This window comes from Pan troglodytes, chromosome 2, assembly GCF_028858775.2.
Source record: "Pan troglodytes isolate AG18354 chromosome 2, NHGRI_mPanTro3-v2.0_pri, whole genome shotgun sequence".
Taxonomy (NCBI): Eukaryota; Metazoa; Chordata; class Mammalia; order Primates; family Hominidae; genus Pan; species Pan troglodytes.
This window is the reverse complement of record NC_086015.1, coordinates 152,728,496-152,755,917: the sequence shown is the minus strand read 5'-3', so window position 1 is coordinate 152,755,917 and position 27,422 is coordinate 152,728,496. Positions and strand designations below refer to the sequence as shown.

The 27,422-nt window shown below is 40.6% G+C and overlaps 1 protein-coding gene across 3 annotated transcripts in view; it reads left to right on the top strand.

Annotated features, from left to right (window-relative positions):
• The window catches only part of WWTR1 (WW domain containing transcription regulator 1), a 153,488-nt gene that overhangs the window by 106,088 nt on the left and 19,978 nt on the right, over nucleotides 1–27,422 (top strand). For all 3 annotated transcript variants that reach the window (XM_016942148.3, XM_016942147.3, XM_003310136.5), the window contains one exon: nucleotides 22,075–22,277. In XM_016942148.3, coding sequence (XP_016797637.1) covers nucleotides 22,075–22,277 — 203 coding nt within the window. The remainder of the gene's footprint in view (nucleotides 1–22,074; nucleotides 22,278–27,422) is intronic.

Here is a 27,422-nt window from a genome sequence, read left to right as displayed (position 1 = left end):
AGCTCATTAGGCATCATAGGTGTACTCTTCTGTAGAATAAATGTGTTGAGTAAGTCAGTTATGTATTTTTAAATGTTAATAGTGATTATAGTTAGGCCTTTGAGTTAAGAGTGATTCCCTCTATTTTCTCTGTAATGTGGTTATGTTACTTTTGTAATAGCCAAAAGGAGAAAAAAAAAAAGAGTGAGAACAACAGGGGAGAACTTTGAGCTTTTTGTGGTGGAAGAGGAGAACGGTGTGTTGGAAAAAAGGCTCCAGGCCCCATGTGTATTAAAGACAAAACCAAGAATGCTCAGGCCTCTGCAGTTGAGCAAGTCTGCCTGTGGCAAATAGATTATTCACTAGTCTCTAAGATCAGTGTTTATCCAAGCGTGGTCCAGATCTACCACTGGCTGGATCACTTGGGGGCATTTGTTAAACATACATTTTTAGAATACAGTGGTTTGTTTGCTCCCAAAAGAACTATCCTGGGCTGCTGCTAGGAGGAATATGCCCTGGAAATTTCTGTGTCAGTAAATGTAGGGTGGAATCTGGAAAGGTATGCTGTTTTCAAGTGCTCAGATGACTCTGATCATCAGCCAGGTGTGGGAGCCACAACCAAATTGTGTATGTTAAGGCCAAGTGCAGTGTCTCACACCTGTAATCCCAGCGCTTTGGGAGGCCAAGGCGGGCAGATCACCTGAGGTCAGGAGTTTGAGACCAGCCTGGCCAACATGGCGAAACCCCGTCTCCACCAAAAACACAAAAAAATTAGCCAGGTGTGGTGGCACACACCTGTAGTCCCAGCTACTTGGGAGGCTGAGGAAGGAGAATCGCTTGAACCCAGGAGGTGGAGGTTGCAGTGAGCCAAGATGGAGCTGCTGCACTTCAGCCTGGGTGACAGAGCCAGACTCCGCCTCAAAGCAAAGCAAAACAAAACAAAACAAAAAAAGAATTGTGTATGTTAGCACAGTGATGGGAAAATGCCAGTATAATAAAAATACAAGAACCTACTCAATCGTTCAGTCTTTAATTTATCTGAAAAGGACTTGGAGTATGCCCACCAACTTTTTAACTGATTCTTTGTCTGAAATAGACATTTACTAGGGCATTGACTTTTGTCATTTTGGTGCTTGGTGTTAGTGCACACATGAGCACTGGGTAAGTGAATGCTGAAGCGGCTTCCCAGAGCATCTTGACCCCAAGTATTCCAAGTAAACTTCAAAAATGAGGAGGAAAATTATAGCTTGGGATCCAGATTCTTGAAATGTATTGTTTAATCCACTGGGTAAATGTACACGTCTGCTTCAGTTTTGCTTGCAGAGAGTGGGCCTGAGAATCCATCAGGCCTTCGTAGGCCTAAACCGTGACGAATTCCAGAGAAGCACCCCACACCTGGGGAAGAGGGAGGCCTTTTAGGAAGGTGAAGGCTAGGTCAAACTTGTTTTCTTTTTTAGTCCTTTCTTTGTTTGCACCACATTAATTAATTAGTTAATTAATTAATTAATTTGTAATGGAGTCTAATTTCTTCACCGAGCTGTAGACCTCTGTTGAGAGTTTTAAAAATAATTTTGACAATTTTCATCCTGTTTGCTGGCTGACTTCCAAAAATTTGCCCTCAGGAGCTTCCTTGCTATGGGGAATTTCACCCAGTTAAGGGTGAAAGGCAGGCAGTGGGATTCGAGGTGGTTTGTCATTCAGCCACTTGTTCCAAATTGATAAGTGCTGAGTGATATTTTGACACTTCTCTTTGATCTCCTCTTTGGCGTCCCTGGTAATATTGCTCCCGCCTGTGTGTGATCATCACCTCTCCCACCCAGGTACCAACTGATTGATTTCTTCTTCCTTTCTGGAAGTCTAAATTTATTCCCTGGGTGTTTTGCAGTTGCTGGTGGTCAAGAACAGCTGTTCTTCCATGCTTTATTCTGAATAGTTCTCCAGGATGAAGTCAGCAAAATAATATCATTTAAGTGAAGCCTCAGGAAAACAAAAGCCTTGATTGTCTTTCTCCTTAAGTGCTAAAAAGAAGATCACCCCTCCCCCTCTGTGTGTGTGTATGTGTGTGTGTGTGTGTGTATTTTAAGGCGGGAAAAAAAAAAGGTCCTAAACATTTTTGAAGCAGCAAGATTCAAGAATGTTATTTTTTTCCATATTACATAAGTGCTATTTGGTCACTGTAGAAAATGCTGATTGGCAAAACATGAGAAAATAAAAAGCCATGGTACCATTCAAAATGACACTAGCGTGTTTTCATATATTTTCTTGACTTTCTTCAATGCAGACATAAAAATAGTTGGAAACTCCTCTATATTCTTTTTTGTAGCTTGTTTTTAATATACCATGAGCATCTTCCCATTTCAGTAATTTTTTTTTTTTTTGAGACAGAATCTCGTTCTGTCGCCCAGGCTGGAGTGCAGTGGCAAGACCTCGGCTCACTGCAACCTCTGCCTCCCAGGTTCAAGCCATTCTCCTGCTTCAGCCTCCTGAGTAGCTGGAACTACAGGCACACGCCACCATGCCCAGCTAATTTTTGTATTTTTAGTAGAGACAGGGTTTCACCATGTTGGCGAGGCCGGTCTTGAACTCCTGACCTCAGGTGATCCGCCCGCCTCGGCCCCCAAAGTGTTGGGATTACAGGTGTAAGCAACTGCGCCCGGCCAGTAAATATTTTTCGATAATATTTTTTGATGAGTTGTTTTAATTAGAAAAGTAACACACGCATATGGCAAAAAATCCAAATAGTTCCAAAGGGTATTTATGAAAAATTAGGTCTCCTTCCCACCATGACCCCCAGCCCTTTTCTCCTTTCCAGGGAAACACTACTACCAGCTTCCTGAGCATTCTTCTAGACATGCTCTACATACACATGCATGCTTGGGCATATACAGTATGTCTTTTTAAAACTTAACATATCTTAGAGAGCCTTCCAAATTAGTACTTACTGATTTGTTCATTGTTTGTCAGCAATATGTAATGTTCCACTCCGTTGAGATACCATACTTGGTTTAACCAGTCCTGTGTGCTGGATATTTAGTTTATTTTCGGGTTGGTCACTATTACTAAACAATGCCACAGTGTGCAGCCTTGGACATAAATCCTTGTGCCATATGCTGTTTATGTATAGGATAATTTTGCAGAAGTGGAATTCCTGGATCAAAGAGTATGTACATTTAAAGTTTTTAAAACTGTTGTTCCATTTCTTTCCAAAAAGGTATACCAATTGACACCCCTACCAATAAAGTGTGTTTTCTTCCCCGTACCCTGGCCAATAATATCTATGATTAAACTTATAGCCTTTACTATTCTGATAGCTACAAACTAGATTCTCAGTATGTTCTTTTTTTTTAACTTATGAATAGACTTGGACATATTTCTTTTGTTCATAAACCATCACATCATGTTAATGGCTGCACAGTAGTCCTTTTGTGAATTTACTTAACCAATAATGCCATAATTTATTTAACCAATTCTTCTATTGAGAGACATATAGGTTGATTCTATTTTTTATCATTATAAATGATGTTTCAATACATTTTCTTGCACACACATACATTTTTGTGCCCACCTTTAATTTCCTCACTTTTCCAGTTTCTTTGGAATGTTTCTGAATAAAATATAAACATTTCTTAAAAAATACAATTTTGACATGGTTTGCTTTTATCAAACTAAGGAATTGTCTAAAGATCCTGGAGCAGGGGATTTTTTGCGGGGGGGTGTTACTTTCTTTTAAAAAATAATGTAACATTACCACAAAAAGTGTGTTTTTAACCAGCCACCTAGCTTTCCCACTAACTCTGTTTTTCAGCTTGTATATCCATATGTTTTTGACTAAGCCATAAATGGAAGTTTCGTTGGAAGTTATTTTGCTTCCCAGTACATGTCATGCATTTCATTCCATATTATTTTCGTCCTTTTCCTTTTCAGTATTATATTTCTCAGATACCAGTGAAGAGTGAGTTGTGAGTTTTGAATTTTGCCAAGACTTAAATATTTGCAGAGCTGGAAAGAAAGAAAGTTAAAAAAAAATTAATGTGGCTGATTTAGTCTTGGTTCACAAGGCCTTCATTTAGCTGCTTCAAAGCTCACACTTCAAATGTCAAGAAAAATATTCTCTTAATTTCTCCCGTATCAACTGCTGTAATGCCTGAATTAATTAGAATGGAACTATAATTTCTCTCCAAATGGAATTGGATCATCCCATCCTAACAAAACAAATGCTCAGGGCGGCTCCAAGCTGGAGGTTTCTGGACACCTTCCCTATATCATTTCTGCCTGGGTCACTGCAGCCTAGGGCTGCCCCTTGGGAGACTTCTCTTCTGGGATCCTCAGCATGTCTTCTTTGCTTGTGCTTTCTCCTCTCCTCTGTGTCTCCTCTAGTTTTAAGTACACATTATATTTTTCCTGCAATTTGAGGGAATCTCAGGGTCGAAACTACGATATATTAAAATCAGATGGCTTTCGCCTGAGGCTTTCCTTATTTCATATGTTTGCATTCACTGGTGCCTTCTCCGTCCTCCACTCTTAGCTTGCTCATTTTTCCTCCTATCAAGAAGACCTAAATGGAGCAACGTCTCAGCTCTGACCCTGGGATGTAAGGACCTTTCACAACAGATCTCAAGCTTGACAGTCAACTCTCTTGGTGTCCCAGGTCCTTCCCAAGAAAACCTACAATTTCCTATTCTGGGTGTCTGGTCCTCAGGGGCAGCTATCCAGTGGCGTTTCTTCTGAAAGACCTCCAACCGGTCTGTTGGGGTAGCTCTTTGTCCTGTCTTCCTAGGCTGTCTATGTTTTAAAATTAGAATTATTTAACAGTTGGGGTTGGGGATAGAGGTGGGAGGCTGGAAGGAACTATGAGTATGAGGTATCAGAATTATGTAGCACAGATTGCAGCTGGGATTCTGTTCCATCCAAATTCCAATCAGTTATCAAAAGCATTGTTTAATAGGAGTTTCCTCAAAGATCAACAGTGCCACAGAACAATGGCCCATACATAACACAGTTTCTCTGGTCCCTGCCGGACTGAGAATTCTGTCTCCAGGAGGTTTGAGGTATGTGTAGAGAGGTTTTATTTTTTTTAATGTCACTATTTATTTTGAAAGAATTGTAAACTTACAGAAGAGTTTCAAGTTTAGTCTAAGTAATTCCCATATACCTTTTCCCCAGATCTGCCTTTGTTAATTGTTTGCTTATAAACATAGCCACAGTTGCATCTATCTATCTATCTATCTATCTACATTTTTTTTTTCTGAACCATTTGAGACAAAGTTGGAGACATCATTCTCCTTTACCCAGAAATACTTATATTTTCTCAAAAGACATTTTCTTTTTTTCTTTTTTCTTTTCTTTCCTTTTCTTTTTTTTTTTTGAGATGGAGTATTGCTCTGTTGCCCAGGCTGGAGTGCAGTGGCATGATCTCGTCTCATTGCAACCTCCATCTCCTGGGTTCAAGCGATTCCCCTGCCGCAGCCTCCCAAGTAGCTGGGGCTACAGGTGTGTGCCACTACGCCTGGCAAATTTTTGTATTTTTAGTAGAGATGGGGTTTCCCCATGTTGGCCAGGCTGGTCTGGAACTCCTAACCTCAGGTGATCTGCCTGCCTTGGCCTCCCAAAGTGCTGGGAATACAGGCGTGAGCCACCGTGCCCAGCTGGACATTTTCTTATATAAGCACAGTGTAGGTATCAAAATCAGGAAATTTAACATTGATACAATACTCTTATCTAATAGCCCAGATTCGAAATGTCTTCAGTTGTCCCGGTGATGTCCTTTGTGGCTATTTTTGTTTCTGGTCCAGGATGTGATTGAGGATCTCACATTGCATTTAGTTGTCCTGTTTCCATAATCTCTTCTAATTTGGAACAAGTCTTCGGTCCCTGTGTTCTGGACCTTAACATTTTTGAGGAATATATAGGCCAGTTATTTTGTGAATCATTTTTAAATTTGGATTTGTCTGGCATTTCTTCGTGATTTTGGTTTAGGTTATACATTTTTGGCAGGAACACCATGGAAGTGATGTTGTGTTCTTCTCATTGAATCATATCAGGAGGCACACGATTTGTTCCACTATAGGTAACATTAGCTTTGATCACTTGATGAAGGTAGTGTCTATGGAAGGTGGGGTGGGGGCAGCACAGCACGCTTGTGCCAAATGGCTCCTCTAATGAATATGTTCTGTAAAGCTAATGAAATATGTGGAAAGGCTTTTTGGTCTACCAGGTCTCTATAAGGTATGGCCTAAAATCATGTAAACTCTTCGCCTCGGGATGACTAACAAGTAAAATTTCCAACCTGCTCAGTTAAGCTTCACAGAACATTATTTCTTTGACACATAATATATCTGTGCAGCTATATACACACAGGTAGGTTTTTTTTTTTAATTTATTTACAAAAGGTAGGCTATGTTTATTAGAGTCACAAGCAGTTGACCGTCTCAGTGTGACTCAAGACCACAAAAAACCCATTTCTCCTTTGCTTCATTCTGAGTCCTAGACTGGCAGGTGTACTGCTTGGGGCCCATTCACAGGTTTACAAGTTTCTCATTGAGGGCAATCTGTGACTGACACACGAGTAGTTTTAAAATGAAATTATGATGCTTCCATTCATTTGTTCCCTACTCTTGCATCTTAAAAAACATATAATTCTTTTTTTTTTTTTTTTTTTTGAGATGGAGCCTTGCTCTGTTGCCCAGGTTGGAGCGCAATGGTGTGATCTCTGCTCACTGCAACATCCACCTTCCTGGTCCAAGTGATTCTCGTGCCTCAGCCTCCCCAGTAGCAGAGACTACAGGCACATACCGCCATGCTTGTCTAATTTTTGTATTTTTAGTAGAGACGGGGTTTCACCATGTTGGCCAGGCTGGTCTTGAACTCCTGACCTCAGGTGATCCTCCCGCCTCAGCCTCCCAAAGTGTTGGGATTACAGGGGTGAGCCACTGTGCCTGGCCAAAACATGTAATTCAAAAGAATAAAAATAAATAATTGAATTAAGTTGGGGTAAAGGACTGTGGCTGAGAAAAAAAGCCAGGGAAAAAATGCATACCATGGGGCCTTGTGTGGTTGCTAGAGGTACCTACAGATTTGGCTGTGAGATTCCTGGGGGATCTTGTAAAGAAGATAATATGCTCTGTTATAGGAGTCAGATCACTCAAGAGATAAAGGCTTTCATGGTGTTGAAGAGGAATGTAGTTTTTCTAGACATAGAGATGTAAGAGGGAGTTCTCCTGTACTTCCCCGTAAGTCATCTAGACTCTGTGATCTAGGGGACAATGTCCTTAAAAAAGAAATTACAGTAGTGGCCCGGCGCAGTGGCTCACGCCTGTAATCCCAGCAATTTGGGAGGCCCAGGCGGGCGGATCAGCTGAGGTCAGGCGTTCGAGGTCAGGCGTTCGAGATCAGCCTGGCCAACATGGTGAAATCCCATCTCTATTAAAAAATACAAAAATTAGCTGGGCGTGGTGGTGGGCGCCTGTAATCTCAACTACTTGGGAGGCTGAGGTAAGAGAATCGCTTGAATCAGGGAGGCGGAGGTTGCAGTGAGCTGAGACCGTGCCATTGCACTCCAGCCTGGGTGACAGAGTGAAACTCTGTTTCAAAAAAAAAAAGAAGATTCCAGTAGTGAACACTAGGAGTTTTATGGGGAGGTTTTCTATAGTCTTTTTTAAATACTGGGTAGTGGCATGATCTCAGAGCACCAGCCAGTGTTCACAGAAGACCAAAATGAGTGTATACTACATATGCATTTTGATTCAAGGATAACATTTAGAAAATCCAGAACTGTAATTTTTTTGTTGTATGTTTTGTTTTCATTTTTAAGAAGGAAGCTCCTTTTGACACACCTTCTCAAATAAAATTTAGAGCTACAGGCTTTTATTTTGTTTTGCTTGGGATCAGAATCTCCTCTTTGTAAGTGTTTAAAAGCAGAGCTGCTTTGGTTTCTGTCTGTTCCCCCATCCTTGCCCCAAACCTTATTCCTTTCCTTCCCAAAGATCCTGAACCACTTTACAGGGCTGAGAGACAACAAACCGAGAGGCATTGATCCCAAGGAGTGGCCTCTTTCCTTCATGGTTTGTTTGTTTTTGAGACGGCGTCTCACTCTGTCTCCCAGGCTGGAGTGCAGTGGCGCGATCTCGGCTCACTGCAACCTCCACCTCCCGGGTTCAAGCAATTCTCCCGCCTCAGCCTCCCAAGTAGCTGGGACTACAGGCGCGTGCCACCACACCCAGCTAATTTTTGTAATTTTAGTAGAGACGGGGTTTCACTATGTTGGCAAGGCTAGTCTGGAACTCCTGACCTTGTGATCTGCCCACCTCGGCCTCCCAAAGTGCTGGGATTACAGGCATGAGCCCCTGCACCCGGCCTCCTTCACACTTTTTGACTCACTTCACTGTGTGCCCCCAGAGTCTCTGGATTTCTTCAGAATTTTAAATTTTACCATAGAGTGTGAAATAATCTGGCAGTTTCCTATGCAGTCCAAGCAGTCAGCTGGAAGGAGATTTCTATCAGTCTGGAATAGAGGCCAACCACAGTGCTCACCACAGGCAAGAGGCCTCAAGGGACCTGGTCCCGGCCCCTCACCCTCTGCTCCTCAGCCACATGGGCTGCTCTGATTTTGCACAAGTACTCCAAGCTCACAGTTTCCACCTTAGGATCTTTGTACTTGTCCCCCACCCTGATTTCCATACTTCATTCAGATTTAGAGCACACATCACTGCTTCACAGAGGCCTTTCTTAACTTCCCTGCCTAAAATAGCTCCACATTTCTTTGTTCAAATCCCTTATCACTAAAATTATTCTGTACATTTGTTATAGCCTGTCTTTTCGTTAGACGATAATCTCCTACAGGGCAGGGACCTTGCTATCTTGTTCATCATTGTATCTCTACTTCCTAGAAACAGGGGAAATGAATAGCTAGGTGAACCGTAGATCATTGGAAAGAAAAAAAATCATCTATAGTTCTATAAGCGAAACGCCACCACTATTAATATTCTAATACTTTTTCATTTCAAAGGTAATTAACTTTTTTGGGGTCACTAGAAATCCTATAAGATATATGGGTACAGTCCTCAATGAAATGCATATATATACAAGTTTCCAAAATTTGGCATATACTTCTGCCAGATTTCCTAATCCTGTTACCCCTGGTTAAATTCTTCTTTCGTTTTTTTTTTTTTTTCCTGAGTGGTCCTGGCCCAATGCAAAGCACCTAAACCACACTATTGTTTTTGCTTATTTGATTGCTGAAAAAGGCTGTTTCTTTAATTTGCATTAGTGTGATTCCTTATGAAGCTGATAATTTGCCATATTTTATTACTAATTGCATGTTCTCTTTTATGAATTGTTCAAGTCTTTTGATACCTCTTGGAATCTTAGTATCTGTTACATGATCTCCATAATAAAGATGTTTACTAAAAGGGCATGCTATTAAAAAACACATGCACACATTAAAAACTAGCAACTCACACTGGCAACTTTTCCTCCATTCCGTGTGGAACACAGCTGTAGATTCGTTTTCTCTTAGCTTGGGCTGCCATACTTCGCACCTGGAGTAGTTTTAAAATGATTCAGGAAAGCTAACCAATAAAAAGCTACAATAAACTCTCTACTGACTAAAGAAAAATAAACGCATGAATCAGAGTTTCCATTTCCTGCTGGATAAAAGTATACCTATTGTCTGAAGATAACAAAACAGTTTTAGTTGTACTGCTATTGCCCAACCATGGAATTATATTCAAAATCACAAGGACAACTTTGTGAAGCAGCAAAGTGAATAACTAAATTTCCTCTTTTTCACAGGCTAGATCATTGTTTTTCTAAATTCACTAACTCCATAGAGGTGCTTCCTGCCACAGGCCACCTGTGATAAATCTTGAGCTATCCCTGCAATCAAATGGAGTCAGAGTAGCACATTCTGATGCTGCTTTAGGTGGAAGAAAGATGTTCTTTCTTTACAGCAAAAAGGATCCAGAAGAAATCAGCCTGCCAGAAAGATGTGATTTTTTTTTTCCCTAGACTTCCCTGGATATATTGTAATGATGAGAACTAATGTCTGAATCCTTTAAATGCCAATAAAATATACATTTGGGGTAATGCAGTTATTATGAAAATATAAAAGCCAGTGTTACAGGCATTTCGATTTTACACCTGAAAAAGGAGAGTTGCCTAGATACTTGCACACTGGTGTGTGGACTACATTATTGTTTGGATGGGCAGGCAGGATAGCAAGTAGGAAAATCATTTCCTGGTGCTAAAAATTCAGGGTTTCCTGTGAAGTAAATGAAGCTTGGGTTACAAGTCTAAAACTAACAGGCTTGGGGCATCTGGAGGACCGGAGGCCCATCTGGCAAGCTTTGGGGCACCTGGAAGTGGTTTTAAGGCTTGAAACAGTGAAGCTGGGAAAGTGTGGCTGAATCAACATATATTCCAGAGCTCTGTGCCTTATCAACTGAGCCGGCTGAGAAATTTCCTTGCAGTTATTCTCACCCAGAATTGGAATAAAGGGCTCAGTGTGAAGTTGGGATAGTACAACTTCTCGGTTTAATACTTTACAGATTTTTGGAACCAAATGCACCCTGAAGTGAAAAGCTGCTTTTTTTTTGCTGACCTTGTTGGATGGCTAATACTGTTTCTGGGAAATAAGAGAAACAAGCGGCTCATTGTTGCCAGGAGCTGAGAGAGACACAAGGAGGGCGAGAGACGCGTCTGCAGCCCTTTTTTTCCTTTCATTGTATCGTGACTGAGTCAAGGCTGGATTGTGGCTGGGTTTTTCTTCCTACCTCTGTAGACATATGTTTTCCATCAGACAGGGCTGCGTGACACCTGACGTTGGCCAGTTCACATGAGTTAAGCCATGGACGGCCCATAAACAGAGGAAAAGACCCGCAGCTGCACCCAGACACTCCTGATGCTGAAATATTTTTTAAAGTTTGATGTGGCTGGGTCTGCACATAAGTCAGAAACGATTTACACCTGTATGTTTTGGCTTGCTTCTTTCAGTTGCATATCATTATTCCCACAAAGCCTCTATGGCCAGAAGGTCTACCATTGGCTGATGGCAGCACCTCTCTTTCCCATATATAAGCCTTTCTAAATTATGAAATGTGAGTTTTCAAAGTTTATTTGATTTTTGTCTTTTTTTTTTTGGAGGATTGAAGAACAAAATGCTCTACCATTTCTTTAAAGTGAGGTCACACAAATGGTGTCATCAAAACATGCAATTCACGTTGATCCCATCGTTTTAAAGTAAATAAGTTAATTAAAATAGTCTGCATTAGACTTTTTCATGAAATAGGGAAAAGGAAACACTACTTGGCCTCATCACCAAATTTAACTTATCACGTATATTTTGATGACTACGAAAAAGGATTGGGCAGTGATTGGTGATCCGTTGGTGATCATTGGGCAGTAATTGGTGATCCATGCAGCTGATGCCAGCTGTAGTATTCTAGCAGGCGTTCCGGGTTTCCTAGGTTTGTCGCAGCCTGTTCCTGAGATCTGGGCTGAGGCATTTAATCTTCCAATATTCTTCATCTCTAAAATAAGTGAATTAGTCTAAATCATTGGTTTTAAAGTCTGTCCCAAAGTCCCATGCTAGAATCTCAGGGGGATGTGAGCAGAAGCTAACCTTAGTGTTCAGTTTCCAAAAGCTGGGCCCTGTTCAATGTGTTTTAAACATTTGTTTAAAGTTTCAGCATGACACTTGAGAAATGCCTGAAGGGAAAGCAGAGTGAAAGCAAGACCAAGAGGATTTAGAGAAGACAGTCAAAGGTGCTGACTTTAAGTGCTAATTTCCTCAGCTGATGAAAGAACCCTGGGACATAAGGATAGCCTCTGCTTCAAGCCGTATACTTGGCTCTGGAGAAGGATTCTACTACTAAAGAAAAGTTTGAGAACCATTGCTCTAAATGGACTAAGGCCCTTCTATCCTGATTTCTATGGTGATAGCACAAATTCGGGTAAATACATGGCCCTCACCTATAATGAGTGCTGTGGGGAAAGTGATGAGTTTGTAAATCATGAGTGAAACTCAGAATGAAATGGGGCTAAGCAGGCAACTATGCTCTGGAAGTAAGAGGAAGCAGCAACTAGAATGTGGTACCCTTTGGATATTCCCCTATGAAACTCTAGAGGTAAGGGTTAAAATGCATCCTCTAGAGAAGATGAGTTATGGGTGAGGCGTTTCCAGTTTTTTTCTCAGTTGTCATCTTGATTATGTTTCTATTTGAAATTTAAAAAGCCTATGATGATCATCTTGCTATAAATGGAACTGATATTTTGTTACCAATTTCTAACCTCCCTTAACCTTACTTTAGGGAGAATGTATTTAGTGCTTACTCTGTGCCTTAATCAGATTTGAAATGCACTAAAATTATTTTTGTTCCATTTTTGTAAGAAAGGAAGATCCATATCATTGTGATTGGTCCTTAGGGGTAGGGGGAGACTTTGCTCTTTCCCAGGTCTTGTTTATAAAGAGCACAAGTCCAGGAACATGAGAGTTAGTTCAAATCACAGGAAGAGAATAGTTCAATGTTTCTTAAAAGAGCTTTACTTCAGATGTATGGCTCAACCAGGAGTCCAACAGGAAAGGTTTTCCTGACTTTCGCACTTAACCAAGTGCATGTTTATGGGTGATATAATGCAGTCATATATCATATATATGAAATAAATGTCATAAATAGTGCTTGATTTCCTTCAAAAATTACAGACAAAATGAGTATGTAATATTCCCATTCCAATTATCACATAATATGGATACAAAAGGACAAACACCAATTTTTAATCCAAGAAGGACACACTGACAGCTAATCTGGATAGCCTGACAGTTCTGAATAATGAAAGGTCATTTTGTACTGGCTCCTGGTTCTCTTTTAAAGGGAAGGCATTAGGGTGGAAATAGGAAATTTGAGTTCTGCTGCCTTGAGTTAGCCCTAGGTCTATGGATGGCCATAGGCCTAGAGTGAAAAACCATCCCATTTGCCTGGGACTTTCCCAAATTTAGCACCGTGACCTGTGTCCTGGGAAACCCCTCAGTCCCAGGCAAACCAGGATAATGGTCACCCTCTGTGACAGAGAAGAAGAGAATGAGGTGATTGTAAAGTTTTGCATTCTAACTTTTGGAAGCTTTTATGCTCCCCTCTCATGTTGGGTTTAGGTTCCTGGAAAGTGTTTCTGATGAAGTTTATATGAACTTACTGGCCCAAATATCAAACTGAATTAAACACTTGTTCCAAGGAGGAAGTTTCCCAGATGCCATATCAAGCGTATTACCCAGTGTATGCCTTTGAATGTTGCATATTTACCTATTTTGAAGAGACTGCATTCAAGTTTTAAAAACAATGTCAGCCTCTACCTGTTCTACTCTCTTTTTTTTGGAGACGAAGTTTCACTCTTGCTGCCCAGGCTGGAGAGCAATGGCGTGGTCTTGGCTCACCGCAACCTCCTGCCTCCTGGGTTCAAACGATTCTCCTGCCGCAGACTCCTGAGTAGCTGGGATTAAAGGCATGCGCCACTATGCCCAGCTAATTTTGTATTTTTAATAGAGATGGGGTTTCTCCATGTTGGTCAGGCTGGTCTCAAACTCCCGACCTCAGGTGATCTGCCCCCCTTAGCCTCCCAAAGTGCTGGGATTACTGCCTGAGCCACCGTGCCGGCTTTACCTGTTCTTCTCTTAAAGGATGATGTTAGAAGTGTTATTCGGAATAGTTGATGTGGTTTTATTATAGAAGCAAGCTTTTTAAAGAAAAAAAAACTAAAAGATAGATAATTTTGAATATATGTAACTGAAGTTAATTTAGCAAGCCTTTGCTAACTACCTGTGAAAACTGATACGGAAGTTAAGCCATCTTTGAAATTTTCTTTTTAAATCAACATGTGCTTATGGAAAATGTCAGCAGATATTCAAGCAGTCTTTTATAACTCTTGCTTTTCCTGTATTTTGTTTTGCTTTGTATTACTCTGTATCTTGAACAGCAGTCCCTCATTCTAGGCACATGAAACTGCTTTGTTCAACATTCCCTGTCCGCTTTTTTCCCTTCTCTGGCTCCGTGTCCTAAACAGCTTCTTTAATTAATTTTAAAGAGCTAAGCACACAGTAGGGACTTAATATAATATTCATTCATATTTAATTTATAATTCAGTACTCTGCCAAGACATCCACTAAGTTACGGTGGACCAGCATTTCCTAGTATTCCTATCCAGAAGAACATCAGCCTTGCAAGTTTGAGAAACGAGTTGTTGAATTCATATATCTCTTTCAGAAAGTCTTGGTACCCCCTATTACACTAAAGACTGAAAAATCTTCCAATAAAATAAATTATTTTAACTTTCTTTAGCCCAACATTTCCCAGTCTTATTAGACCAGGGAACACTTCTAGAAGCAATTTTAAAAATTTTAGCTTAATATCTATTTATTCCCCTGGGACACATTATAGACCAGATTTTCTCTTAAAGATTGTGTCCATTTTTACATACCCCAACCATTGACTATTAAATTAATATTGACTATTAAAAAGAGAGTAGCCAGCAAAGTTCCTGGTATTCACTGGGCACGTTAAAATTTGCTGTTTTTCAAACCAGTTTTAGTTTTATATTAAAATTGAGAAGAGAGTTCCTATACACTCACTCACCCAGTTTCCCCTGTTGTTAGTGTATTACATTAATATGCTACATTTGTTATAATTAGTGAGCCAGTTATTATTAAATCCATACTTTATTCAGATTTCTTTAGTTTTTATCTAATATCTTTTTCTGTTCCAGAGTCCCATACAGAATACCAAATTACCTTTTTGTTTTGTTTTGTTTTTTGTTTTTTGTTTTTTGTTTTTGAGACAAGGTTTCACTCTGTTGCCCAGGCTGGAGTGCAGTAGTATGATTATGGCTCATTGTAGTCTCTTCCTCCTGGGCTCAAGTGATCCTCCTGCCCCAGCCTCCCAAGTAGCTGGGACCACAAATGCATGCCACCATGCCCAGCTAATTTTTAAAATTTTTTGTAGAGACAGGGTCTCACTATGTTGCCTAGGTTGGTCTTGAACTCCTGGCTTCCAGTGATTCTCCTGCCTCGGCCTCCCAAAGTGCTGGCATTACAGGCGTGAGCCATGGCGCTCAGCCCCCATTACCTTTACTCATCATATCTCCTTAGGCTCCTTTTGGCTGTGACAGTTTCTTAAACTTTCCTTGTTTTTGATGACCTCAATAGTTTTAAGGAGTGTTGCTTTGGTATTTTGTAAGATGCCTTTCTATTGAAATTTGTCTGATATTTTTCTCTTAGGTAGACTGGAGTTATAGGTTTTTGGAGGAAGACTACAGATATAAAGTGTTATTCTAATTATATCACATCAAGGGTGCACACCATTATCATGACTTGTCACTGTTAATGTTGACCTTGATCACCTGGCCAAGGTAGTATCTTCCAAGTTTTTGCACAGTAATGTTGCCCCCCAACTCCCATCAACCACCACTCATTCAATCCTGTGTTCTTTGGAATGAACTCACTATTTGCAGTTATGTTGCCTCCCATCCCCCCCACCTTTGAGCATGGTGTGTCTACATAAATGATTTTGAATTCCTCTGTAAGGGAGATTTGTCTCTCCTTCATCCATTTATTTGTTTAATTATCTGTTCATATGAATATGGATTTGTGGAAATTACATTTTTAGTAAACTAATGAACCACAGTCTACAGCCTGTGAAAACTCCCCATTATTGTTGGAACCGAAGTACTGTTAGGAAATAGGTGCTGGGGATGGAAAAAGTCATGGAGGGCTTGGGGAGGCCTTACCCATTCACTTAAATGGAATTGTGCCTCTGACACATTAACAAAACCACATATTCTAAAAAATTCACCTCAAATTGCCAAGAGTAGAGATACCTCCACTGAGAAGTTTGTTGTCGAAAGGAGAGAGGAGGGAGATACAACAAGAAACGCATACTAGCCGAAGATATTCTTCTTCACCTTCCAAGACTCACATGTGAACTGAGGAGAAGGATTTGAAGGGAGTCACGTAATTTCTGTGTCTTCCTAGCACTTAGGTGTGACTTCTAGCCCCTGGGCGCCAGCTGTTCTTTCCATGATCTACTCAGAGCCAGCCCCTTGCAGGCCTGTCCGCTATGGTTTTCGTAGTTGAGCCTACCCTTATGGTTTTGTTTTCTTCACTTGGCATTGTATATGTGTATGTGTGTAACTAAAACCTATTTTAAAAATGAGGGAAGCAAGCCCAGGACATAGAAGAGCAAGCCACTGAAACCCGCCGAGGCCAAAAAGACGTTTGTGAAACATTCCAGGAGGTGCTCTGGGCAGCCTCTGATTCACTGGCCTCCATCATCGTCTGCAGCTCCTGGCTTAGGGAAGCTGCCAAAAGCACTTTCTCTACGAGCTGTGGCTCTCTGTTTCCTGGTGTTGCAAAAGGCAAAAGTTCAGGATTGAAGCCTTTACCTTTTCCATGTTTGCTTCTTATATAGCAAATCTTGTGCTGGCTTAGAATTGAGTCCAGGGAACTTCCTTGCCTTGAGCATACACTTAGAGCTTTGTAGAAATGACCAAGTGTATATTGTCCCAGGCAGCACTAACCAGAGGGTCACGTCCTGCGTAAATAACCCCCACCCCCCGCCCCATTCTCGTGTTGACTGTTTGCTTCACCAAGGACATAGTCATTGAATCAAAAGTGTGTTTGTATCTCAGATGCCTTGGCACTGGTGGTTTTGTGTGTGTGTGTGATTTTTTCCTTTATATTGAATAATGCCAATTAAATGTTTCTGGTCACACATCTGCAGAGCATGGTTTTATCAATTTCCAAACACAGAAGAGAAAGCCAATTATTTAAAAAAAAAGAAAAAGGGAAAAGGAGATGAAAACAATGAAAAAGAAAAAGATAAATGGGAATCTAAATTTAAATTCTGACTCTCTTGGAAGGAAAAACAAAAAAGATGTCCCTGCTTTAGCTTTGATGCATTCCTGCTTCTATGGAGAAATCTTCTGTTTGGGTTATTCCTTTCTGTGGGGACTGGCAATGGTCTAGAGCTGACGAGGTCTTTAGCCTTTTTGAGGCAGTTTGTGGCAGTCTGCCCTTAATCCGGCTTGGCCTCAGATACTGCATTTGGAATACTCTGCCTTTTCTTTTCTTTTTTTTAAGCTGGAGTTTCGCTCTTGTTGCTCAGGCTGGAGTGCAATGGTGTGATCTCGGGTGACTGCAACCTCCACGTCCCGGGTTCAAGCCATTCTCCCTCCTCAGCCTCCCGAGTAGCTGGGATTATAGGCACCTGCCAACAACCCCAGATAATTTTTTGTATTTTTAGTAGAGACGGGGTTTTACTGTGTTGGCCAGGCTGGTCTCGAACTCCTGACCTCAGGCAATCCATCTGCCTCGACCTCCCAAAGTGCTGGGATTACAGACGTAAGCCACCTCGCCTAGCTGTTTTTTTTTTTTTTTTTTTAATGGAACTATTGTTCTCTCCCTAAAATGTTCTGGAATATTATCCCAAGGAGTATTTTGTTCATCACAAATTTAGATATTTTGCCTTCCCATGCTCTGCTGAGGACTTTGTTTCTCTTTTTCTCTGCCTTAGGCCTCCTCTGCCCTCAGTGTCAAAAGCAGTGGTTTTAAGGAACCTCAACCACAAGTGAAGCTCATGAGCTCCAGTGTCAATGATGGTTCAGTATGGTTTGAAATTAAACAACTAGAGGGAGCATAGTGGCAAGGTGAATCGTGGGTTCCTGGGTTGAGAAAAGTCACCTGGCTTCTAGGATACCGACCGGTTTTATGACCTTGATAAAATTCACTTTCTCTGAGTTTTGGTTTCCTCATCTCCATAAGGAGAGGTTGCACCAAGCAGACTCTCAGCTTTGACAGTCTTGATTATAACCTAAGCTGTATTTGTTGTTTTTCAGATAATTTGGGGCTTCTTTCTTTCACTCTACCAACAAAATATTGAGTTTGAAGCTTACATGGCCATGTTTTTGTTTTATGCTTTAAAATTTTTATTTTCACTTATGTTTTACATTAAATGATAAATTCATGTGGGAAAACTTAAAATAGTACAGAAAAGGAAAAGGAAGATCTCCCATCCCTGATACCCAGTTTCTTCTGCCGAGGTGCTCGCTGTTGCCGGTCTCAGGTGTGCCCTTCTGTGGAGATTTGCTGCACGTGCATAACATGCCCCACCTTTTCTAACCACAAATAGTAACATGCTCATAATACAGTTCTGTCCTTTGGGTTTTTCCCCTTCTGGACGATCTCTAAGAAACATTGGAATCATCATACAGAATTTCTCTAAATGGGTGGACCATATCTCCCACTGATGGACATTAAGATCATTTTTAATCTTTTGCAATTATAAACAATACTGTTTTGAATATCCTTGTACAAACTGCTCTGTTGATATGTGCTTTACTTTGAAAACAAAGCTATCATCTAAGTTCCACTCTTTTCCAGACTCTACAGTTAATAATGAGAGATGTTTAGTCCGAAAGATCAAACCTAAATTAAATGGAAGAAACCAGTGTCTCCACTATTACCTCCTGTGAATGTCTCAAGTAGGGGCAAGTGTTTTAAAGACTCACATAGATGTGGCTTGGGAAGAGCTCCTCTCCAAGTCTGAAACTCCTCCAGATTAGGATTCAGGTATTAATAAAATCTGCTGAGCAATATCTGGTTGCTATGTGGCTTTCAGTACACTGCTTGAGAGTACGCCCAATGCAGCATTTTGTACACCGACAAGGGCAGTCTACCTAAGTGACTGATGATAGTCCTACTAGAATTTGTTATGTCAGTAAGTCACCTGAGTCAGTTATAAAATTTTCCAAAGTATCTAAGTTATAAAAATTAACATAGGGCTGGGCGCGGTGGCTCATGCCTGTAATCCCAGCACTTTGGGAGGCTGAGGCAGGTGGATCACTCGAGGCCAGGAGTTGGAGACCAGCCTGCCAACATGCCAAAATCCTGTCTCTACTAAAAATACAAAAATTAGCGGGGCAGGGTGGCACACGACTGTAATCCTAGCTACTCGGGAGGCTAAGACAGGAGAATCTCTTGAAACCGGGAGGCAGAGGTTGCAGTGAGCCAAGATGGCACCACTGCACTCCAGCCTGGGTGATAGAGTGACACTCTGTCTCAAAACAACAATAACAACAACAACATAGGGTTAACAACCTGTGCCTTTGAAGCCTTGTTTTCCTAACCTGGGTATTTCTGATATCAGAACTATTGGGCATCTTTTTTGTCTCTAGTAGTTGTGTCAGATGCTACCATATTAAATATAACTACTAGTAAGAACATACTTTTATAGAAGGTTCAGAAATGCCTGTTCCTTGAAATAATTATCATTCTTCCATCTGCGCCTCTCTTCCCTGGCTTGAAATAGGTTTCATGAATTAAACCCTTCTGGATGTCTGGATTTTGTCTTACTTGAATCTGTACTTAAGGGAACTTTTCCCCTGCGACACCATCTGTGCAAAACCCTTTACCTCCTACCCCAGGCCTTCAAGTAGAAGTTGTAATTATACTATAACAAGCTCTAGAAGTGAAATACTCATTTCAGGTCTTTTGGCATCAATCATGACTGTGCTTTTTCTCTTGTTCTTAATCTAAGAGTGTAAGAAATGCCCAACTGATTTTATTCATTCATCAGATCATTTCCTGAGCTTTCCCTGTGTACCTGGGATTGTGCCAGGAGGTGAGAGTCCTTGGTGGCAGGCTTAATTCTAAGGGGGAAACCTAAACTGTCTAGGCAATATACACTGATATCTTCCCTTTTACTAGCATGTTATTGGGCCCAGAGTTGTAAATCTATCCAGGCTTTCCTCGAGCCCTTCCTCTTAGTAACGCAAGCAACATTTGGGTCCCTATTTTGATGACCTGCTATGTGTGTGGTACTTTCTTGCAAACAATTGAAGGCAGATTGTCTTTACAGGGTTGCTCTGAGGCTTCAGCAATTGTTCCTCTTCTTCAGTCTAAGATGCGACAGAAGGTGGCTAGGGACAGTTGGACGGGGTACAAGAGGATCTCGATTTTGGTCTTGGCTCTACTTGCCACTAACCAGGGCACATCCCTTAACTTTTCTGGGTTACAGTCCCTATTCCATAAAATAAGGGGATGGACTAGATAATCTCCCAGGTTCCTTATGTAGCCTAACAGTTTCATGTTCCATAAGCCACTCATAAAAATCCATCTCATTTCTTCACACCTCTCTTCCACCAGTCCGTTAGTTCTCATGAAGGCAGGAGCTATTTTTCCAAGTTTAAGCCCAGTGCATGACACGCAGCAGGAATTGCAATAACAATTTCAGTGAGCGTATGGACAAAAAAGAACATTTTTATCCCACCCTCACCTCCATCCTGGAGAAATCTTTGCCATTGAATTCTTCCTCAAAGAAATCTATTCTTCTCTAGAAAAGCTTCAGTGTTGGTATTGTCTTTCAAATGTATATATATGTCGTTCAAATATACACATATATTATACATTTAATACATATATTTAATATATGGAGATTTGGGCTACTTAAATTCATTTAAGAAGATTTACTTGTAAATCATATTTCTACATAATATGCATAGCAAACTGAAGATGAAAAGTATTTAACTTAAGCCACCGGGCGTGGTGGCTTCCACCTGCAATCCCAGCACTTTGGGAGGCCAAGGTAAGAGGATTGCTTGAGCCCAGGAATTCAAGACCAGCCTAGGCAACACAGTGAAACCTCGTCTCTATGTTTAAAATATATACATATATATGAAATATTATAAAAAATATACATATATTATAAAATGTTTTAAAGTTAATAATACCAAATATAGGAAAAATTGAGAATTTTTTTCTCAGAAATGAAGTGAGTATATAAAATTATACCTTGTTTTCTTTGACCCTGACCTAGGAGGAAATAGACTGAAAAGCATGGTTTTCTTTATTACATGACATTGCCCAGCAGAAGTTAAGCAAATTTGACTGGTAAACAATTTTGAGAAAAACTAGCACTTTTATAAATGCATTTTTGCAGAAATACCAATTATAAAATTTATTTAAGGATTTTAAATTTATTTTTGTAAAGTGAAGTTCTTTTTTTTTTTTTTTTTTTTTTGAGACAGAGTCTTTCTTTGTCACCAGGCTGGAGTGCAGTGGCGCGATCTCGGCTCACTGCAACCTCCGCCTCCCGGGTTCAAGCGAGTCCCTGACCTTTGCCTCCTGAGTAGCTGGGACTACACGCATGCACCATCATGCCCGGCTAATTATTTTGTATTTTAGTAGAGATGGGGTTTCACCATGTTGGCCAGGATGGTCTCGATCTCCTGACCTCATGATCCGCTTGCCTTGGCCTTCCAAAGTGCTGGGATTACAGGCGTGAGCCACTGCTCCTGGCCGTAAAGTGAAGTTCTATATGCTGAAATTTCACTGGTTGTTAAATGCAGATAAATAGAGCATTTTTAAAAAATTGAAAATATTTCTCATGCCTTTATCCAGGCACAACATGTTTAGCATTTCTGCATAATTTCTTTCTCACTAATTTCTCCCTTTGAAGAAACAAACATTTTTTTCTCAGTCAGATATTTGTTCCTGAGTTTAGCTCATAGCTCAGGCTTCCTTGCAGCATGCTTTTCAAACAAAGGATTAATGGAGTCCTCCTTATATGTCGGCTCCTGATCTAGGTGCTTTGTGTTACATGTTGTTTGTCAATTCACTGGTTTGTGTACCAAAGATCACATGCCCTCCTTACCTCTGCCATAAACACACAAATTAACTGAGAAAGTATACACGTGCACACACACACACACAAATGATCTGGTGAAATTATCTCATAACTTGTGATAACCTTTGTGGAATTTGCTTCAGACCACTATGTTCTATGTAAGGCTTAAAATGTACTCTAGACAGGGAGGTGTGAAATGAGATTTTAACAGAAACAAAAGCCGAGGCTAGATGAGTCAGGATTGGGGCCAGTATTCGAGCCTCCGTGAATTGAATTAAGGTAATAATTACTTAAACAGTAATGGTTAACAGGAAAGTACTTTGGAAGGAATCTCAGGAATCTATACTCCAAAGCAGAAAACATTCTGATGGTCTATTTTTGATAAGGTATTGTGGGCCCTGGTCATTAATCTGTATGTTCTTCCCTCTTGCAGTGATGAATCACCAACACCAGCAGCAGATGGCCCCCAGTACCCTGAGCCAGCAGAACCACCCCACTCAGAACCCACCCGCAGGGCTCATGAGTATGCCCAATGCGCTGACCACTCAGCAGCAGCAGCAGCAGAAACTGCGGCTTCAGAGAATCCAGATGGAGAGAGAAAGGATTCGAATGCGCCAAGAGGAGCTCATGAGGCAGGTATGGCTTTCCATGGTGTCTGGTGGAGGCTCCCTGGCCTTGGTGCCAAAGCTGATGGGTAGGTAGCTGCTTACCTTCAGGGTAATTCTTCTAGAGAAGAAGAGACAATAGGGCTCAAAGCCCTACTCCAAGCCTCTTGATTAAAATCCAGTTTCTTCTCTCAGTGTTCTGCCTGCCTTTTCAGAACCGAGCTTAAGGGTACAAGGACGAGCTGTATTAGCATGGCTGCCTTTGGCTTCCACTGCTAGTCTTTAGAAGGAGAGAAAGGAGAAAGTAGAGAGACAAGAGTCTGTTGTTGTGTAACAAATTATCCCAAAATGTAGCTGCTTAAATAGTCATTTCACTATATCACACAATTTTGTGGGTCAGAATTTAGAAGGCGCTCACCTGGGCTATTCTTCTGCTCTACATGGCATTGACTGAGGTCATTTAGTGGTATTCAGCTGGTAGGTGGGTTGGTCTGGATAGTTCACAATGGCTTTACCTAAGTGGGTGGCATGATGGTGAGGATTGCTGGAAGACTGGGCTTAGCTGGAACAAAAGCCTGGGATCTATGGTGTGGCGATCTCAGAGTAGTGGTACTCATTCCACAGCAGCTTGGGTTTTCAAGAAAAAGCATTCTAAGAGACAGGAAGTAGAAGTTGCCAATTTCTTGGGGCCTAGCTCTGGAAACGGTCATGGAGTCGCTTTTGCCACACTCTCTTGGTCAAAGTAGTCACAGAGAACCCCCCGAGATTCAAGCAGATAGTGGAGTGGATGTTCCTCAGAAGAAATGACAAAGGATCTTGGTCCACCACAGAGCATGAAAAAGAGGGAAGCTGAAGGGAGAATGAGAAGGGAAAGTGGTTTGTATATGGACTCCAACAGAGTGCTCTGCAAAACTGTCTGGGCATCAATCAGGCACTTTTGTACCATACTCCATTCATTCAGTTTTCATTCCGTCAGTCAGGAGTATGTTGCCGTGTGCCCTCTGTGGGTCAGGCTCAGTGCTGTACTTCAAAAACGAATACAAGAGAATTCCTAAAAGAACCCACAGTGCTCTCCCTGTTTCAGTGGCTTGGTCTATGGAAGAGCAGAATTCTTTCTTCTGTGTTGCTAAACTAATATAACCCATGTTTGCAGGTCTCATACTTTTTTTCTGGCTACATTTTGGGGAGAAAAGCTTCAGTTTATTGTTTTAACTTTTCAGACTTTGTTTTGTGACTCACATGAAGCAAGATATGTGAATAACTTCCTTTTGCTACTTTAGAGAAATTAGAGAAATAAGTAGTTTTAACATTCCAGAGAACTTTCTTGGAGGAAAGGACCGAGCATGTTAGGGTAAATGCTGTTTTTTTAAAGCTACATTTGATACTTTCAAAAATACACATTGACTTCCATGAATGAATAATGTATTTCTCATCAAATACATTCCAGGATATAAGAAATCTATATTGTGTGAGGTTTAAAATGCATGGTAAATTAAAATCATTTCTCAGATGTAGTCTTTGAAAATAAGGAAAATGAATATAAATTGTGCTTTGTTGCTCAGCTGAACTTTCCTCCAAATTTGAGGAATACAACTTAATAATTAGGTAACTACAGTTGTGTCTTTTACCCTGAGGATTTATGTTTGAACTTTCACGGTTATTTCAGGCTAACGGTTGTTTATACTGATTTTAGATATATAGTGTCATGTTTCTTGATGGGAAGTAATTGTATTGTTAATGGTTTTCTGTCTTTGAATAATAATTTTATTTGGAATAATTTTTCTGTTTTATAATGTAGGGTAAATTAAACAGTATCCCAACAGCATTTTATACATTCTCAGTTTTATACTTAAATGAGCTTTAGTGAGTTTTTTCTTTACACAAAGTTGTGACCATTCTGCAAAGAATGACTTGCTTCTCTGTTTTTGCGGGTGTGTTTCTCTTTCTCTTGCTTCCCCTCCTTCTTTCCCACAGAAAGTATTTCTGAAAAGGGGTGGGAAAAGTGCCCCAAATTGTTTCCTTTATTCCAGCTGTAGGTGCCTTTGAACCAGGATGTAGTACTGATGGTTCGTATTACAGAAATGCCAACCAAGTTCCTTAAATGCTGATCCTTGGAGGCTGTGGAACGTGGGGCGTTGTGCTGCATCATAGTGAGCAATTGCATTGTTGCATTGTGTATGAAGCAGGAGAAAAGATTGTCCAGATTTGCTCACAGGGGCTCATGTAGTTCAGCCTTGACTCTGTGTGTGTGTGTGTGTGTGTGTGTGTGTGTGTGTGTAGTTAGGAGGAGATGGAATGGTGGAGTGGTTGGTTCTGGTGTTCTGATGCCTTTTTATTTTTGTTAGGGAGTACAGGAAAAGGTCTAAATAGACTTTTTAATCATGGCAGATTTTTTCCCCTTGCAGAAGCAGCATGCTCCTGATTGTCAAAGATATGATTTAAGACCATATAATAAATGGCATTGGAGTGTTCTATAATAGTTTTCTGGGGCATTTGCCAGGACACCTGATTATTCAGTATTCAGGTGTGGGCTCTGTGTTTCATCTTGTTGGATTTTTTGAACTCTTTTGGTGATTTTCTGCTTCACTTTTTGAACCTAAGCCATGGCAGCAGCAGGGAAATGGACTGGAATTAAAAGTGATCTTTGGCTCACTTGTTTAGTTGCCTTCCAGCATCTGGTAGGAATTTGGAGAGATGGGGGAAATGGTGGTCCTGGTGAAATTTAAAGATTATCTGTACACTTCTGTTTGTTCTCTCTGTCCTACCCCTATGTCCTGGGTAGTCAACAACTGCCTGAATATCCCTTGCTCAGTGGACAGTTTGTAATTACACGGGCTCTCCTCTTGCTTGTAGGCGGCCTTAATTGTACAGCCTGTCTTCTTGGGGCCCAGGCCCTGCAGGTAGGCCTAGACCTACCTGCCCTTCTACCAACTGAGCCTGTCTGGGAACAAGGCCCCAGGCTATGCTCTCTTTCTGTAGTAGAAAGGGAGGTTGGCAAAATTTAATAAGTAGATGAATTTATCCCCTAATTATTAATAAATTATCACGCTGTCTATAGTTTTATCATTCTTGAATGATACGACGAATCTGAAAGATCCCTATGGAGAATATGCTATATAAATATTGTTTCATTTTTCTTCCTGTTCCTTCTGCTATGCCGTTGTTCCACTAGGCATATAGTTTGATGATGTTGTGCCATGAAAAAAACAACTCCTTGGTCCTTGTTGCATGATTTGATGTATACCACAATGCCAAAGGGTCACCTATTAACTCATTGGCATTGAAATCATGCGAGAACATTAACAAAATGGATCTGAGGAAACTTTGATTACAAATCTAAAGTGAGCCTTCATTATTTCAGTATGGAAGCTCATTTTTTTTTCCTTCCTTCATTCCTTTATCTCTTCATTCATTCAATCAATATTTATTTAGTAGAAAATAACAGACTGGTAAATGGGACGTGACTGCCTTCAGATAACTTGTATTTTTGCAGAAAAGGAAAAATAATCAACTTTAATCCAGGTTAAAGACCAGAAGAGTAAATTAAAACCATTCCCTGCTTCACAGGGGCCCAGTAGCTACCATCTTTGACTTTCATTACTGGAACTGAGACCAGATGCACCTGAGCAGAGTTCTGTGAAAGTGAGCATCAGATACTCCTTTTTCTTTCCAGTGACCCCTCAGGTTACTGGCTACAGAATTAGGATCAAAAGAGCCAGTAAGGTTTGGTATCTCTGCTGATAAGGAATCTTCTGAAGCAGGAGAATTTCCTTAAATGCAGTCCCTCCAATCTAGCATTGGCTGGTGTAGCAACAGAGCTGAGCTACTTGTATCTGATAATTGATGAATTATCTTGGAATGCGGCAGACACTTCAAGTGGAGGGGTACCAGGAATCTAACATGGAAGACATAAAGAGTGCATTTCTGTGAAAGGAAGTCTTTTGTCCGTGATAGAGTTTTCTTTTATTTTTACTGAATTTCCCAAAGGCTGTGAGGCTACTTCAGGTTCACCAAAGAAATGGCAACTCTAGAAAAAAAAAAAGCAATTCTTATTGAAGTTTTGCTTTCTCTTCATTTTTTAAAGGAAATTAAAATTTGGTTTGTTGAGTTTTTTTTAAGTAGAAAAAAATTTTAATTTTTGACTAAGCGTGGTGGCTGACGCGTGTAATCCAAGCACTTTGGGAAGCCAAGGCGGGCAGATCACTTGAGGTCAGGAGTTCGAGACCAGCCTGGCCATCATGGTGAAACCCCGTCTCTACTAAAAATACAAAAATTAGCCAGACATAATGGCGGGTGCTGGTAGTCTCAGCTACTCAGGAGGCTGAGGCAGGAGAATCTCTTGGACCTGGGAGGTGGAGGTTGCAGTGAGCTGAGATCGAGCCACTGCACTCCAGCCTGGGCAACAGAGTGAGACTCTGTCTCAAAAAAAAAAAATTAAAAATATAATTTACTGAGTTACTTTAGTGATTAGCATTTAAAAAAGTGTTTTTGCTAAGTGCAAGAAACCAGACTTCCCCCCAAAACTACATCCTGTATGATTCCATTTATGTGACGTTCTGGAAAAGCAAAACTATGGGGACAGAGAAGAGATGAGCACTTGCCAGGGTTGACAGTACAGAAAGAGGAGACTCCAAAGGGGCAGCACTGAGGAATTGTGGGGCAGATGGCACAGTTCCGTGTCTTGGTTGTGGTGGCTATTTCACAGCTCTATGCATTTGTCAAAACTCAGACATGTATACCACAAAGAGTGAATTTTACTGTATGTAAACAAAAAGAATAATAAAAGAAAACTAATTGCTACACACAAAAAGACAAAACATATGTTTATGGTACAGAATGTATAAAATACTAAACAACAAAGAAGGAAATTACAATCACCTATACTCTTACCTAGAAAGAGTGGCTGTAAATATGCTGATGATTTCTTTCTAGTCTTTTTGTATGTATCATGTGTATCAATGTGTCTACTTTGTTTTTTAAAACACAAAAGTGGTAGCATACTTTAATACTGCGTTGTTGCCTCTTCTTAATATATTGGGAAGTCATTTTTTTATTCTGTGTCAGCCATGAAGCTGTGCTGTGACTTTGTATGTACCCATTCCAAAGCGCCTAGAATCCTTTCTACAACAGGCCGTACATAAATTTTTAAATGTCATGAGCCACACACACCCACAAT